Source organism: Schistocerca nitens, chromosome 5, assembly GCF_023898315.1.
Source record: "Schistocerca nitens isolate TAMUIC-IGC-003100 chromosome 5, iqSchNite1.1, whole genome shotgun sequence".
NCBI classification, from domain to species: domain Eukaryota; kingdom Metazoa; phylum Arthropoda; class Insecta; order Orthoptera; family Acrididae; genus Schistocerca; species Schistocerca nitens.
In genome coordinates, this window is record NC_064618.1 from 817296328 (window position 1) to 817314481 (window position 18154).

General features: G+C 46.3%; 1 protein-coding gene across 1 annotated transcript in view; it reads right to left on the minus strand.

Moving 5' to 3' along the window:
* Nucleotides 1-18154, minus strand: part of LOC126260738 (atrial natriuretic peptide receptor 3-like) — a 368052-nt gene that overhangs the window by 25160 nt on the left and 324738 nt on the right. The window contains exon 2 of the mRNA XM_049958076.1: nucleotides 11324-11498. Coding sequence (XP_049814033.1) covers nucleotides 11324-11498 — 175 coding nt within the window. The remainder of the gene's footprint in view (nucleotides 1-11323; nucleotides 11499-18154) is intronic.

The following is an 18154-nucleotide window of genomic DNA, read 5'->3' on the forward strand; positions in this document are numbered from 1 at the left end:
TAGGATGGCACTCACGTATAATGTAGCCGTTACGGCGCCTCACATGACCACCAGCGGCGTACGTCGGTCCCACGTAATGTCACCCGAAAACAGCAGGGAACCTTCACCTTGCTGCACCTGCTGGACACTGTGCCTAAGGCACTCAGCCTGACCAGGTTGCCTCCAAACATGGCTCCGATGAGCGTCTGGTAGAAGGCATATACGACACTCATCGGAGAAGGGAACGTGATGCCAATCCTGAGCGGTCCATTCGGCATGTTGTAGGGCCCAGCTGTACCGCGCTGCGTGGTATCGTGGTTGCAATGGTGGACCTCGCCATGGTCGTCGGGAGTGAAGTTGCGCATCATGCAGCCTATTGTGCACAGTTTGAGTAGTAACACTACGTCCTGTGACTGCACGAAAAGCATTATTCAACATGGTGGCGTTGCTGTCGGTGTTCCTCCGAGCCATAATCCGTAGGTAGCGGTCATCCACTGCAGTAGTAGCTCTTGGGCTGACTGAGCGAGGCATGTTATCGACAGTTCCTGTCTCTCTGTATCTCCTCCATGTCCGAACAACATCGCTTTGGTCACTCCGAGACGCCTGGACACTTCCATTGTTGAGAGCCCTTCCTTGCACAAAGTAACAATGCGGACGCGATCGAACCCCGGTATTGATCGTCTAGGCGTTGTTGAACTACAGACAACACGAGCCGCGTATCTCCTTCCTAGTGGAATGATCTGAACTGATCGGCTGTCGGACGCCATCCGTCTCACAGGCGCTACTCATGTATGGTTGTTTACATCTTTTGGCGGGTTTAGTGACATCTCTGAACAGTTAAAAGGGACTGTGTCTGTGATACAATATCCACAGTCAACGTCTATCTTCAGGAGTTCTGGGAACGGGGCTGATGGAAAACTTTTTTGTTATGTCTATTTAAGAGTGTTACTAGGATTAGTCTTGACCACACATATCCTGAACAGGTTATTTAAGAAAATTAGTCAATTAGGATAATTTAAATGATTTTTGTGTAACATCTGATGAGGGTCAACCATAGCAGGGCTAGTCAGATCGCTACATCAACATAATAAAATGAAGACCCACTCAATGTTACAGGAGTTCAATTCCCAAACCAGTGAAACTCGTACTTTTTATTTCCAGCCAAGAAGCCAAATTTAGTATTTCATAGGCTTAGCTTTAAAAATGCTTTCGTAACGAAAAATTTCATGAAACACCTCTTAGCATTTGAATTTCCAAAACACTTAAGCATGAAATTTTTTATTTCTCACTGAGAACTCAAATACAAAGTTTCATAGATCTAACTTTAAAAATACTTTAGTAGTTCTGTAACAGTTTATTTTAAAAAGTTATTTCACCCATTATTTTACGCCCTGGGGGCTAAATTTCAAAAACCACCGAAACATGTATTTCTTCATTTCTGACCGAAAAACCAGTTACCGATTTTCGTCGGTCTCGCTTCAAAATTGGCTTAATAGCCACATGTTTTCAAAAAACTTTTCATCTCCTATTTCAGCACCTTAGGAATGGAATTTAAAATCTATCATCTAAAGCGTCGCCTGCGGTATAAGATCAATACCCTCTGGAAATTTAAAGTTTCTATCCTTAGTAGTGTGGCCTGGGCGACGATGAGTCAGTGAGTCATTAAGTCGGACATTTCCTTTTATATATGGAACTTTTTGTACGTCGGCTAGTGGCGGTTGTATCTTTTTTTATCGTTGTGTTGTTTGCAGTTAATGTGAGACTAGAATCAGAAGTTAAAGAACAGGTACTAAATCCACCATACACTCAATTCCGACCTATCCCAACAGTTCATAGTCCTCTAACATCATTTTCATTTAGCACATTCTGTGGCCAGAGGTTCAGATAAAACTATGTTCGCGTCAGACGTGAAAGCTAATAGGTTTGTTAGGTCTACGTACCCCCCCCCCCCCCCCCCCATGAACCATGGACCTTGCCGTTGGTGGGGAGGCTTGCGTGCCTCAGCGATACAGATAGCCGTACCGTAGGTACAACCACAACGGAGGGGTTTCTGTTGAGAGGCCAGACAAACGTGTGGTTCCTGAAGAGGGGCAGCAGCCTTTTCAGTAGTTGCAAGGGCAACAGTCTGGATGATTGACTGATCGGGCCTTGTAACAAAAACCAAAACGGCCTTGCTGTGCTGGTACTGCGAACGGCTGAAAGCAAGGGGGAACTACGGCCGTAATTTTTCCCGAGGGCATGCAGCTTTACTGTATGATTAAATGATGATGGCGTCCTCTTGGGTAAAATATTCCGGAGGTAAAATAGTCCCCCATTCGGATCTCCGGGCGGGGACTACTCAGGAGGATGTCGTTATCAGGAGAAAGGAAACTGGCGTTCTACGGATCGGAGCGTGGAATGTCAGGTCCCTTAATCGGGCAGGTAGGTTAGAAAATTTGAAAAGGGAAATGGATAGGTTAAAGTTAGATATAGTGTGAATTAGTGAAGTTCGGTGGCAGGAGGAACAAGATTTCTGGTCAGGTGACTACAGGTTTACAAACACAAAGTCAAATAGGGGTAATGCAGGAGTAGGTTTAATAATGAATAGGAAAATAGGAACGCGGGTAAGCTATTACAAACAGCTTAGTGAACGCATTATTGTGGCCAAGATAGATACGAAGCCCACGTCTACCACAGTAGTACAAGTTTATATGCCAACTAGCTCTGCAGATGACGAAGAAATTGAAGAAATGAATGATGAGATAAAAGAAATTATTCAGATAGTGAAGGGAGACGAAAATTTAATAGTCATGGGTGACTGGAATTCGAGTGTAGGAAAAGGGAGTGAAGGAAACATAGTAGGTGAATATGGATTGGGGCTAAGAAATGAAAAAGGAAGCCGCCTGGTAGAATTTTGCACAGAGCACAACTTAATCATAGCTAACACTTGGTTTAAGAATCATGATAGAAGGTTGAATACATGGAAGAACCCTGGAGATACTAAAAGGTATCAAATAGATTATATAATGGTAAGACTGAGATTTAGGAACCAGGTTTTAATTTGTAAGACATTTCCAGGGGCAGATGTGGACTCTGACCACAATCTATTGGTTATGACCTGTAGATTAAAACTGAAGAAACTGCAAAAAGGTGGTAACTTAAGGAGATGGGAGCTGGATAAACTGAAAGAACCAGAGGTTGTACAGAGTATCAGGAAGAGCATAAGGGAACAATTGACAGGAATGGTGGAAAGAAATACAGTAGAAGAAGAATGGGTAGCTTTGAAGGATGAAGTAGTGAAGGCAGCAGAGGATCAAGTAGGTAAAAAGACGAGGGCTAGTAGAAATCCTTGGGTAACAGAGAAATATTGAATTTAATTGATGAAAGGAGAAAATATAAAAATGCAGTAAATGAAGCAGGCAAAAAGGAATACAAACGTCTCAAAAATGAGATCGACAGAAAGTGCAGGGATGGCTAGAGGACAGATATAAGGATGTAGAGGCTTATCTCACTAGGGATAAGATAGATACTGCCTACAGGAAAATTAAAGAGACCTTTGGAGATAAGAGAACCACTTGTATGAACATCAAGAGCTCAGATGGCAACCCAGTTATAAGCAAAGAAGGGAAAGCAGAAAGGTGGAAGGAGTATATAGAGGGTCTATACAAGGGCAATGTACTTGAGGACAATATTATGGAAATGGAAGAGGATGTAGATGAAGATGAAATGGGAGATACGATACTGCGTGAAGAGTTTGACAGAGCACTGAAAGACCTGAGTCGAAACAAGGCCCCCGGAGTAGACAACATTCCATTGGAACTACTGACGGCCTTGGGAGACAAAACTCTACCATCTGGTGAGCAAGATGTATGAAACAGGCGAAATACGCACAGACTTCAAGAAGAATATAATAATTCCAATCCCAAAGAAAGCAGGTGTTGACAGATGTGAGAATTACCGAACAATCAGTTTAATAAGCCACAGCTGCAAAATACTAACACGAATTCTTTACAGACGAATGGAAAAACTAATAGAAGCCGACCTCGGGGAAGATCAGTTTGGATTCCGTAGAAATACTAGAACACGTGAGGCAATACTGACCTTACGACTTATCTTAGAAGAAAGATTAAGGAAAGGCAAACCTACGTTTCTAGCATTTGTAGACTTAGAGAAAGCTTTTGACAATGTTGACTGGAATACTCTCTTTCAAATTCTAAAGGTGGCAGGGGTAAAATACAGGGAGCGAAAGGCTATTTACAATTTGTACAGAAACCAGATGGCAGTTATAAGAGTCGAGGGACATGAAAGGGAAGCAGTGGTTGGGAAGGGAGTAAGACAGGGTTGTAGCCTCTCCCCGATGTTATTCAATCTGTATATTGAGCAAGCAGTAAAGGAAACAAAACAAAAATTCGGAGTAGGTATTAAAATCCATGGAGAAGAAATAAAAACTTTGAGGTTCGCCGACGACATTGTAATTCTGTCAGAGACAGCAAAGGACTTGGAAGAGCAGTTGAACGGAATGGATGGTGTCTTGAAAGGAGGATATAAGATGAACATCAACAAAAGCAAAACGAGGATAATGGAATGTAGTCGAATTAAGTCGGGTGATGTTGAGGGTATTAGATTAAGAAATGAGACACTTAAAGTAGTAAAGGAGTTTTGCTATTTGGGGAGCAAAATAACTGATGATGGTCGAAGTAGAGAGGATATAAAATGTAGACTGCCAATGGCAAGGAAAGCGTTTCTGAAGAAGAGAAATTTGTTAACATCGAGTATAGATTTAAGTGTCAGGAAGTCATTTCTGAAAGTATTTGTATGGAGTGTAGCCATGTATGGAAGTGAAACATGGACGGTAAATAGTTTGGACAAGAAGAGAATAGAAGCTTTCGAAATGTGGTGCTACAGAAGAATGCTGAAGATTAGATGGGTAGATCATATAACTAATGAGGAGGTACTGAATAGGATTGGGGAGAAGAGGAGTTTGTGTCACAACTTGACCAGAAGAAGGGATCGGTTGGTAGGACATGTTCTGAGGCATCAAGGGATCACAAATTTAGTATTGGAGGGCAGCGTGGAGGGTAAAAATCGTAGGGTGAGACCAAGAGATGAATACACTAAGCAGATTCAGAAGGATGTAGGTTGCAGTAGGTACTGGGAGATGAAGAAGCTTGCACAGGATAGAGTAGCATGGAGAGCTGCATCAAACCAGTCTCAGGACTGAAGACCACAACAACAACAACAACAGGTCTACGTAATTCAGGTCTGATGTAGTGTTTCAAACTTGATAATTACTTTCTACATGGGTATGGGAGCACTAGATTTTGCAAGGCCTCTACAAACTGTGGAGACAAAAAATTGTGATCTCCTTCATTGTGACTTGAAGACAACGGTGGCCTCCCACAACACAAATGAAGAATACGAATATGTTACTTCACACAACAGTTCATGGCAACCTGCTGGAAACTTCACTATTATAAAACTTATCAAATGCACAGTGTTAGAACGGACATCAACTATTGGTGTGGTAGTGAGGTCGGGAAAACTTTTAAATATTCTGAAATCCTCAGCGTCCTGTATACAGACTGGAAGCGCGAAACCGTGTAACGTGAGATTGTCGTGGGGCATTCCTTCAAAAGCTTCCAGTCTATATGAAGAAATGGACGGCAGTGTAGCCAGTGACATTTCCTAGAACAGTGAATATTTGTGCTTTGGACCCTTATGGAAGCGAATACCAGAGAAATCGGTGAGACAGCTTTTCGTAAATGTTCGTATATGCTCGTTCAGTGTAACATCAGTAGATGTTATGAGTACACATGCACGCCACACTCTCAAAACCGATGACGGTGTGCTTTACTCCCTTGTGGTTCTCAGCGCCTCAGTTGTTTTCGTTTCCTCTTTATTCTCTTCGGTGAACTACGGCCATCACACTGCCCATACCGATGGATAACTGGCGACACAGTTCATCTGTTGCTACCCGGCGATCGTCTCGGATGACTGCGTCGACAAGCTGGGTGTAGTGTGACGTCACAGCAGTCGTTGGTTGGCCGCTATGCGTTGCATCAGCATCAACATCATCAGCCTGTATTTGCCCTTCAGTAGCTCTACAGCAGCGAAACCATCGTCCGAAGGTACTGACGCCCACCATACCATCTCCATTCATATTCTTCAACCTTTCATGAATGCGAGGAGGCGTTTCACCTTCTGCAGGAAGGATTCATTCACGGAGCGCTGTCTTATACGTAATTTAACGTTCTCTTTTCAAAACTTATACTGTGCTGTGTAACACCTCGGTTCAGTTTACAGTGATAAAAGCTATAGAAAGAATAATTTAAAATTAAGAATATAATTTTTAGAGGGGAAAATAGTGTAGAATCAGAGTTCGGTAATTGCAGATCAAAATTATAGTATATCAGCAAAACCACGGAAGCTCCGTCATGGAGACGGCAGTGACGTTAAACTATTGTGATAAAAAACCTATAAAAAGGTCTGATCGTCATTATTGCCGCCTTTTTTCCTTGATTGCTTCGTTAAGGGCGGGGAACCCGTGTCAGTCAGCGAGACAATAATTAGATTGGACTTTATCGTGTCAAGATTCACGATAAACCGTTAGAATATTACCGAGATTAAAAGTGATGTAGTGTACGATGTCTGACCGTTGGTAGCAAGAGAGTATTAAGGGGATTTTAGTACTTTAGTGCTAGATTGGAACTTTACAGACATATAGAGGACAGAAACTCAAATTATCTGCTGATACGAGTGAATTCAGAGGTACCGGTATTCAGATATTAACGTGTGGACTTTTGAAAGTGTCGTGTGCCGTTAGTTGCGAATCTGGACGTAGAGCGCGTGCATATCGGTATTTGCGGACTATTTAGATTCCTCTTTATTTTCCTTTATTGTTACTTTAACACCTTACATAAAGTGGGCTGACAGCAGCATATTACGCGCTCTTCAGCCTCAAGTTGTACAATGAAGATGAAAAGGAGACACAGAAGATACAATACGAAGCGGTGGGCAAAAATACCGTAGACACAGAAAGAAAGAACACGAAGCCGTTCAAACTCGACGAAAAAAAAAACACTAAAAACTGTCGGCACGGCGCACAAACACTGACGACTACGACGGCACAGGTGAATGAAGGAGCGTGACGGCGAAGAACACTAAACACAAACACGATGGCACACACACGAGAAACTGATGGCGATGATCTCCGGCGCGTGAATGTCCACTTAGCGTGCGCGAGTCCGGGGACCTGCCATGAGGGGAAGAAGGTGGTGGGGGAGGGAGAGGGGAGAGCAAAGATGTCACGGGCAGAGGGGATGGGGGGAGGAATGAAGGTAAGGGGGTAGGGGAAGCCCGAGAGAGGATGGGGAGAGAGGGAGGAGGGTGGGAAAGGGGAGAGAAGGGAGAGAGGGTGCGCATAGGAACAACCACAGGAAGAGGGAGGGAGTATCGAAGTTGGTAGGAGGGGTAGATGGAGGAGAGGAGGGCATCATCAGGGTGGGGGAGCTGGTGGAAGCCACCTAGGGAGAGGGTATGAAGAGTGGAGAGATGGAGAGCAGGTGAGACGTGGAAATACAGGCGCGGCAGCGGACGGGGGCGAGAGAGGATGGGAGAGACAAGCGGGTGAGGGGGATCTAGTTTACAGGAGGTGTACAGGATCCGTATCCGTTCGAGGAAGAGGAGGAGGTGGGGGAACGGAATAAGATTGTACAGGATCCACGTGGGGCAGGGGAGACAGATATGATAGGCAAGGCGGAGAGCATGGCGTTCAAGGATTTGAAGGGATTTGTAAAAGGTAGGAGGGGCAGAGATCCAGGCAGGATGGGCGTAGCAGAGGATAGGGTGAATGAGGGATTTATAGGTGTGGAGGATGGTGGAGGGGTCCAGACCCCAAGTACGGCCAGAAAGGAGCTTGAGGAGACAGAGTCGGGAGCGTGCCTTGGCTTGGATTGTCCGGAGATGGGGGGTCCAGGAGAGGCGACAGTCGAGGGTGACGCCAAGGTACTAAAGAGTGGGGGTGAGGGTGATAGGACGGCCATAGTTGGTGGTACAGAAATCGAGGAGGCGGAAGGAAGGGGTGGTTTTGCCTACAATGATCGCCTGGGTTTTGGAAGGATTGACCTTAAGCAACCACTGGTTGCACCAAGTGATGAACCGGTCAATATGGGATTGGAGCAGGTGTTGGGAGCGCTGCAGGGTGGGGGCAAGGGCAAGGAAGGCGGTGTCGTCGGCGTACTGGAGAAGGTGGATGTGGGATGAAGGCGGCGGCATGTCCACCCTATACAGAAGGTACAGAAGAGGGGAGAGGACAGAACCTTGGGGCACACCGGCAGAGGGGAAAAAGGTGTAGGAATCCGTGTTATGGATGGTGACGTAGGAAGGGCGTTGGGAAAGAAAGGAGCCGATCAGACAGACGTAGTTAATAGGAAGGGCGAAGGTTTGGAGCTTGAAGCGGAGATCGGAATGCCACATGCGGTCATAGGCTCGTTAGAGGTCAAGGGAGAGGAAGATAGCGGAGCGACGGGAATTAAGCCGTTCAGAGAGGAGATGAGTGAGGTGAAGAAGAAGGTCATCGGAAGAGAAGGACGGCCGAAAGCTACACTGGGTAACGGGAAGGAGGCGGTGCTGGCGGAGATGCTGGTGGATGCGTCGGGTTAGGATGGATTCCAGGACCTTGCTGAAGACCGAGGTAAGGCTGATGGGACGGTAGGAGGACACAGCGGACGGCAGTTTACCGGGTTTAAGCAACATCCGGATATGGGAGGTTTTCCACAGGTCGGGGTAGTAGCCGGCAGACAGGACTACATTGTAGAGCCTTGCCAGGGTGGAGGAGGAAAGAGACAGGAGCTTCACGAAGGTGGCGGTAGGTGACACGATCGTGACCAGGAGCGGTGTTGCGTTTCGTGCGGAGTGTAGCGATGAGATCCTGTGTAGTGATAGGGCCATTGAGTTTCGTGTGTGCAATGTTGTCCAAGTACTGGAAACCAGGTGCGAGGGGAGGGACAGGGGTGTCAGTTCGATCGCGGACATCCGGGAAGAGGGAGTAATGGAACTGGGGATCGTCAGGGATGGTAAAGACATCGGAGAGGTAGGAGGCAAAATGATTGGCCTTGCTAAGGTTGTCAGGGAAGGGTTGATTATCATGAAGGAGAAGATAGTAGGGGGGGGGGTTTAGATCCGGTAAGGCGGCGGAAGGCTGACCAGAACTTGGACGAGTTTATTGGTAGGGTAGCATTTAAACGGGTGCATGTCTGTCGCCAGTCCCGGCGTTTCTTAGCCGCGAGCAAGTTTCGGATGTGTCGCTGGAGTTGCCGGTGGCGTCGTAGTGTGTCCGGGTCACGCGTATGGAGGATGGCACGGTAGAGACGGCGGGATTCACGGAGGAGGAGGACGGCCTGTGGGGGTAAGGTAGGACGGTGGGGGTGGATGGCGACAGAAGGGACGTGGGCCTCCACGGCCTCAGACAACGTCTGCTGGAGAAAGGAGGCGGCATGGGTAATATCATCAGGGTGGCGGTAGGTGAAGGGGTGGCCAACGACCTGGGCAGATAGGGTATCCCGGTAAGCATTCCAGTCGGCACAGGAATAGTCATGGACGTGCTTCGGGGGAGGGTCATTACGAGGGTCAGGGCGGGGGCGACGAACGTCTGAAACGGTGAGGACAGGGAGATGGTCACTGCCAATAGGGTCCAGGACGTCCACCGCTATGCGGCCAAGGAGGTTAGGGGAGGAGAGGAGGACTTAGAGTCCTCCGGGCTAGGAACCTTTTAAGTAGACCATCATCCATCACCATCTTAATCCTTGAATATAGAGTGAAAATGAAATACAAGAGTGTTGTGCTTATTTCATTTACCCAGTACTAATCAGTGAAGGTTTTACGGAACCAAAGCACCATCTAGCGGAAAGCGTAGGCATTAAGTAACACGCTAATTGAAGTGAACGTTTACGTGTTTTAGGGAGTAGAGTCGGAAAACCTACCGATGATGCGTATCTACGAGCAGACGTCGACGTGGAGTACCTAAAAAGGGAACCACAAGAGAGTTGGGGATGCTTCAGCTGCCATCATTTGACATAGGATGGTGCTATATGACTAGGTTGTAGAAGAAGGTTTGCGGAAGTGCACCAAATTCCTGATTACTACCCTCTCAGAGGAAAAAAAAGCGACGGACCGGTAACGAATTATTCAAATGGGACTGAAGTCGGTAGATGCGGTGTACATACAGAAAACAAGTGATCACAGTTTCAGAAAAGATTGGATGATTTGTTCAAGAGAAAGAGCTTGGAGGGCCATGGCCATAGTGCTTCAAACGTTCTCATTGGGGAGTGATACAGCGACTTTCTGGCCATGGTAGGGATTGGCAAGCTCGAAGACATGCAGTACAAACTCTCGCCTTGTGCGAGCAGTCATTATTTTGCTGCATTGTAAACTAGTCTTCTAGGGCTGTTTCGCAGCGGAACTCATCACTGAAGACAATTCTACTCCAGTCAACGAGATTCCAGGATGAAGACACGTCTGGAGACGCTCCGGACAGCGGTGGAGTACCAGTCTCACTGTCGTCCACCACAAGGCCCGACAACCAGGATCGATGGTCTGGGGGTGCCACTTCCTTTCATCGCACGACCACTATGGTTGTCATCAGCGGCACCCTTACAGCACAATGATACGTCGACGATATGCTACGCCCCGGTTTGTTGCACTTCATGGCAAGCAGTCCTTGGTTTATATTTCAGCAAGACAAGCCCATGGCGAGAATTTCTACTGCCTTTCTTTCTGCTTGACAAGTCATACCTTGTCCACCAAAGTCTTCGGATCTCTCCCAAACTGAGAAAGTTTGGGGCAGTATGAACAAGGCCACTCAACCATCTCGGGATTTTGACGATCTACCGTGCCAAATGAACAGAATTTGGCATGATATCCCTCAGGAGAACATCCAGAAACTCTATCAGTCAATGCCAAGTCGAATAACTGCTTGCATAAGAGCCAGAGGTGGCCAACACGTTGGGGAGTTGCTCAATTTGTGAAGCTCTTTCCCTTGTCTAAATCATTCCATTTTTCTAAAATTGTAATCATTTGCTTTTCTGTAAATGTACATCAGATCTGCCGATTTTTGCCACGTCCTTTTTTACCCTAGATTGTACGTGTCCAGCTTCACGAAGGAGAAAAAAATATAGGATGCATTATTTTCTGACTGGCACTTGTAGAGAAACTGTGAATGAAGTGCCGGTATGTAACTTGCCTGGACAAGTGCTGCACTTCAGCGGTATGCGACCTGAGTTACAAAGCGTAGCAGTTCACCAGTCAAGCCGTGCTTGACGGAAGCATGAACGTGTCGGTGGAACGGTACGGCTGGTGGGGTACTCACTGTTGCATGGCGGCGATGATCATGTAGGACAGGTCCCGGAAGCTCATCTGGCTGGTGCGCACCAGCATGTAGTACTCGTTGTCGCAGTCCTGCTTCTTGTACGTGTAGTCCAGCGTCATGCCCCCGCCGGTGACCAGTGGCACGCCCCAGAACTTGGCCATCCGCGCCACCACCGCTGCAACCAGACGACAAAAATGTTCAAATGTGTGTGACATCTTATGGGACTTAACTGCTAAGATTATCAGTCCCTAAGCTTACACACCACTTAACCTAAACTATCCTAAGGACAAACACACACATCCATGCCCGAGGGAGGACTCGAACCTCCGCCGGGACCAGCCGCACAGTCCATGACTGCTGCGCCCTAGACCGCTAGGCTAACCCCGCGCGGCAACCAGACGACACAGCGAGCTGTTACTAGCTGACATCCCCCCTGCACCCCTCCTAATCAAGCCGCTGTATGAGTAATGGGGCATGAAGCCAACACATACAACGTATCAAATCTTTTAAGTACAAAATTGTACAGATCGTACTTGATCTTACACTGCATATTTTGAGATAAACAACTAATGGTAGGAAACGGATATTGCACACTGTGCAAGCTATTGAATCAGTGTCGCAGCTAGAGAACGTTTTCGTAAACATTTTATGTTTCGTAGTAAACAACTTTCCACGACATCGACGATGAAGGTGCTTCCTTGAAAAACGATTTGCAATCATGTCTGTCGTGTCCAACACTATCGAAGATGGAAAATTATTCGTTTCTGAAACCTGCGGAAGTACATTAAAAGTGTTGTGCAACAGGAAGTGGTGGCTGGAAAGCCGAACGATTGTACAGGAAAATACACTGTACAACAAAATTAAGGGGTTACTTTTAGAAACCCCGTAATTGTCCCCAAAGGGACGCACAAATTTGAAATTTGGCTCAAAGATGTCTCCAACCTTCCCCTGTAATGGCACTCAAGTGTTGCGCCCTCCGACGTCACCCTCGGGCTCGGAAACATTTAAAAGAGAGAGGTATCGGCACATGCAGGAAAAAAGAAATCAGATGTTTGTATGAGATGTAAAGTGGGTTAATGGCACAAAATTTGGACACAATACTGTTCAACGCCACCCTGCACGTGTCACACAATGGAAAGGTCAATTTCACTCCGTCTTCTGACGCCTCTGTGATGGTAAGATCCGCGACTCTCGGCGTATGGACAGCCAAGGGAAACATTCCATGCATACCGCCTCTCAAAATCGGCAGTAAAACGCCTCAGGGGGTGCCACAGAGGACGTGAGTGAAACCATCCCTCTCCCTTCGGCATCGATTCCCACACATTTCGCAGTCGAAATCGGCATTTCTCAGTGCGATGAACAACACGACGACCATCTTGACAAAGTTCGACACCCCCCTGGGAGTTTTAACCCTAGTGTAAGAATATCGTGGGGTTGCAGCTCTGTTGAATCTGACCTGCTCCCTTTGGAGTGTAGCGCGACTGCAAAGTGTGGTCTGCTGTACAGCTTGGAATCACTAGGACTGTCGAAACTATTCGACGAGACCTGAACGTGACCGAAGCAGCAAAAGGTATTTATGATTTCATCTCTCCATCTTGGCGCCCTTCTGTGGTGTGATCACACGGACATTAAAATATGCGAAAATAAAATGTAAAGATCCTCTCTAAGTCCATTCGATAACACCATCCGTGCCACCCACGCTCCTTAACTGAGCACGTTACAAATGTACGTATCAGAAACTGCGACACATTCAGCCTCGCGGCTAATCTACAGCCTAATGGTTAGGCAACCCCATCGACTCGCCTGCCTTCAGATCATAGACTGCCCGCAAGGCAAGGTGTGTCGAAGTTTCTGACAGGGACATATATAACGTGCTCAACTAAGGTCTGTGGCTGCCATCGAGGGTGTTGCAGTACTCGGTGGAGCGACAGGGGGACGGTGGGGGGGTCGGATCATACGAGGCCCCTTTGCCATTTTATTCTCGCACATTCTAATACTGCAGCCTCCCTGTAATCACACCATAGGATAGCGCGAAGAAGGAGGGATGAAAATGCATAAAAACGTATGTCTGCTTCGAGTTACGTTCAGATTTTGTCTATGGTTAAAACGCCCAGGGAACTCACAGCACTGCGAAATATCGTTTTCGGCGCAAAATGTGTGGGGGACCAATGCCGCAAGGGTTGGGGAACGACGCCCTTCTTGAGACCACCAGAGACCTATCCTTGGAGATTCTGAGCGGCGATGTGTCTGAAACGTTTTTCTCGGCCACCCATACCATTTCATCGATGTGTGTCGCTGTTCTGGCCTCCATCTCAGTGGCATCAAAAGAAGGGCGAAATGTGCGTGAGAGGGGTGATATGTGCATGGTGACCTTCAACAGAATTGTCGAGGAATTTGGTGCTAATGTGACATAATTAACCCACCATACAACTCAGATGAACTTTTTTAAATTTTTTTGTGTCGACATCTTAGGGCAACGGCCTTGCCGCAGTGTATACACCGGTTCCCGTGAGATCACCGAAGTTAAGCGCTGTTGGGCGTGGCGGGCACTTGGATGGGGGACCATCCATCTGCCATGCGCTGTTGCCAGTTTTCGGCGTGCACTCGGCATCGTGATGCCAATTGAGGACCTACTCGACCGAATAGTAGCGGCTTCGGTCAACAATGCCATCATAACGACCGGGAGAGCGGTGTGCTGACCCCACGCCCCTCCTATCCGCATCCTCCTCTGAGGATGACACGGCGGTCGGATGGTCCCGGTAGGCCACTCGTAGCCTGACGACGGAGTGCTTTTTTTGAGTGTCGACATCTTGCCGAGTCCTTGAGCAACAGCACAACGGGAGACATTTCTGGGGTGATCCTTTCAACCTGGAGGTGATATCTGTCAGCTGAATTATTGTACTGTTATTATTATTTTACTGCAGTTCGTTGTCGCATTCCTCTTTACAGTGAAAACCAGTTTCGTACAAATTTTGAACACATTCAGGTCTGTTAAGAAAATTATAGGAATGCTAAGTTTGATCTTATAAATTCTAAGGCTAAAAAAAAAAAAACGCCGCACTATGAAGGAATTATTCAAGTGAGAGGGAAATCGGTACATGTGCAGACAAACAAATGGTTACAATTTCAGAAATACTGGATGATTTATTCTAGAGAAAGTGCTCCACAAATTGAGCAAGATAAAACAGCCTAGTGGTCCACCTCTGGCCCTTATGGAAGCACTTATTCGGCTTGACATTTGGGTGACGGAGTTAAGTGATGTCCAACTGAGGGATATCGTGCCAAATTCTGCCCAATTGGTGCGCTAGGTCCTCAAAATCCCAAGCTGGTTCGAGGGTTCTGCCCACAATGCTGCTAACTTTCCCGATTGGGAAGAGATTCGGCGACCTTGCTGGTCATGGAAGGGTTCGTCAAGCACGAAGAAGAGCAGTAGAAACGCTCGCCTTGTGCGAGCGGATATTTTCTTGCTCAGATGTAAGCGCAGGATGGGTTGCCATGAAGGGCAACAAAACGAGCCATAGAATATCTTCGACATACCGCTGTGCTGTAAGGGTACCGCGCATGACAACCAAAAGGGTGCTGCTGTGAAAAGAAATCAGATTATAAACTGAAGCAGTTGGATGCCGATCCGACTGCCGCCCACCACAAACCCCGACAACCGAGAGTGGCGGTCTGGGTCCAACTTCATTTCATAACAGGACACATTGGGCTGCCATCTGGGGTACTCTTGCAGGACAGCGGTAAGGCGACGGTATTCTACATCCCATTTGGATTCCCTTCATTGATATCCATTCTGGGCTTACCTTTCAGGAAGATAATTCCCGCTCACTCAAGGCGAGACTTTGTATTGCTTGTCTTTGTGCTTCCCAAACCCTACCTTGGCTGGCAAGTTCACTGGACCTTCCGCAAATTGAGTACAGTTGGAGCACTGTGGGCAGGGAACTTCGTTCATCTCGGGATTTTGGCGATCTAACGTGCCACTCGGGTAGAATTTGGTACCATATCCCTCAGCGGCGCATCCAGTAACTCTGTCGATCAGTATCAAGCCGAATAACTGCTTAATTAATGGCGAGGGGAACAAACGCGATATCAACTTGCTAAATCTGTGAAGGTCTTTCTCTTGAATAATTCATGCAATTTTTCTAAAAGTGATTGTCTGTCCATGTAGATCCCATGTACCGATTCTGGTAATTACTTTGTGGTGGCTGTCTTTTTTTAACCTTAGCGTTTATAAGTAGAAAAAGGATGTTCTTCATATAAATCTAAGTTCGCCTGATTATGACTTCCAAATATTGAATATTTTCGTATCATTTAAGCCACCAAAATATATTTATTTGTGTACAGTATCTTTATTGAGCAATTTTAGTAATTACTGAAAGGTTCAAATATTTCTTGCACAACTACACGTGTATCTCTAACCTGCCTGAGGCTTTGGTCTCCGGTAATATGTCATGTTTATCCCCTTTCTGCACCCGACCGCCGGCCGCGGTGGTCTCGCGGTTCTAGGCGCGCAGTCCGGAACCGTGCGACTGCTACGGTCGCAGGTTCGAATCCTGCATCGGGCATGGATGTGTGTGATGTCCTTAGGTTAGTTAGGTTTAAGTACTTCTAAGTTCTAGGGGACTGATGACCACAGCAGTTGAGTCCCATAGTGCTCAGAGCCATTTGAACCATTTGCACCCGACCGTGACAAGCGAATGTGAATCAGTGAGTAAAGATTTCTGCTCATCACAACCACACTAATCCAAAGTCCCGGAAACAGTACACTGATAAAGAGTTATAGTATTATTTTTGCTCATTCACATTTATAAAAATGGTTAAAATTCAGGCAAGGGAATATTTTACTTCCCAGAAATCATTATTTACGTTTTTGTTCTGTGATGTGAAAATTGAACTGTTGATATCACAAGCTGAGTGGTAAAGTTATTTTGCTGATACTCCTGTCCAGAGGTTTGTTTTTCTCTGATATTTACGTACAGATTTAAGTTTTCTGAATTTCGTTATGCAATCATTCAAAATCTTGTTCATAAAAGTAAGTGGAAATACCGTGGTATATCGAGATGAGCTGTACCTCAATTATTCCTACACGCTTTGGGAAACAGCTGGTAACACAGTATGAAGGACGATCAAAAAGTTTTCGTTCGAAGGCCGTACAGTCCAGGCAGTATAGCAATCAGGCAAACTAACTGTGGGCGTTGAGGCAATCACCCCACCGGCGCGCCAGATTGAAGATACATCTACATCTACATCTACATCTACATGATTACTCTGCAATTCACATTTAAGTGCTTGCCAGAGGGTTCGTCGAACCACAATCATACTATCTCTCTACCATTCCACTCCCGAACATCGCGCGGGAAAAACGAACACCTAAACCTTTCTGTTCGAGCTCTGATTTCTGTTATTTTATTTTGATGATCATTCATACCTACGTAGGTTGGGCTCAACAAAATATTTTCGCATTCGGATGAGAAAGTTGGTGACTGAAATTTCGTAAATAGATCTCGCCGCGACGAAAAACATCTTTGCTTTAATGACTTCCATCCCAACTCGCGTATCATATCTGCCACACTCTCTCCCCTATTACGTGATAATACAAAACGAGCTGCACTTTTTTGCACCCTTTCGATGTCCTCCGTCAATCCCATCTGGTAAGGATCCCACACCGCGCAGCAATATTCTAACAGAGGACGAACGAGTGTAGTGTAAGCTGTCTCTTTAGTGGACTTGTTGCACGTTCTAAGTGTCCTGCCAACGAAAAGCAACCTTTGGCTCGCCTTCCACACAATATTATCTATGTGGTCTTTCCAACTGAAGTTGTTCGTAATTTTAACACCCAGGTACTTGGTTGAATTGACAGCCTTGAGAATTGTACTATTTATCGAGTAATCGAATTCCAACGGATTTCTTTTGGAACTCATGTGGACTACCTCAGACTTTTCGTTATTTTGCGTCAACTGCCACCTGCCACACCATACAGCAATCTTTTCTAAATCGCTTTGCAACTGATACTGGTCTTCGGATGACCGTACTAGACGGTAAATTACAGCATCATCTGAGAACAACCTAAGAGAACTGCTGAGATTGTCACCCAGGTCATTTATGTAGACCAGGAACAGCAGAGGTCCCAGGACGCTTCCTTGGGGAACACCTGATATCACTTCAATTTTACTCGATGATTTGCCGTCTATTACTACGAACTGCGACCTTCCTGACAGGAAATCACGAATCCAGTCGCACAACTGAGACGATACCCCATAGGCCCGCAGCTTGATTAGAAGTCGCATGTGAGGAACGGTGTCAAAAGCTTTACGGAAATCTAGAAATACGGAATCAACTAGAGATCCCCTGTCGATAGCGGCCATTACTTCGTGCGAATAAAGAGCTAGTTGCGTTGCACAAGAACGATGTTTTCTGAAACCATTCTGATTACGTATCAATAGATCGTTCCCTTCGAGGTGATTCATAATGTTTGAATACAATATATGCTCCAAAACCCTACTGCAAACCGACGTCAATGATATAGGTCTGTAGTTCGATGGATTACTCCTACTACCCTTCTTAAACACTGGTGCGACCTGCGCAATTTTCCAATCTGTAGGTACAGATCTATCGGTGAGCGAGCGGTTGTATATGATTGCTAAGTAGGGAGTTATTGTATCAGCGTAATCTGAAAGGAACGTAATCGGTATACAATCTGGACCTGAAGACTTGCCCGTATCAAGCGATTTGAGTTGCTTCGCAACCCCTAACGTATCTACTTCTAAGAAACTCATGCTAGCAGCTGTTCGTGTTTCAAATTCTGGAGTATTCCATTCGTCTTCCCTGGTG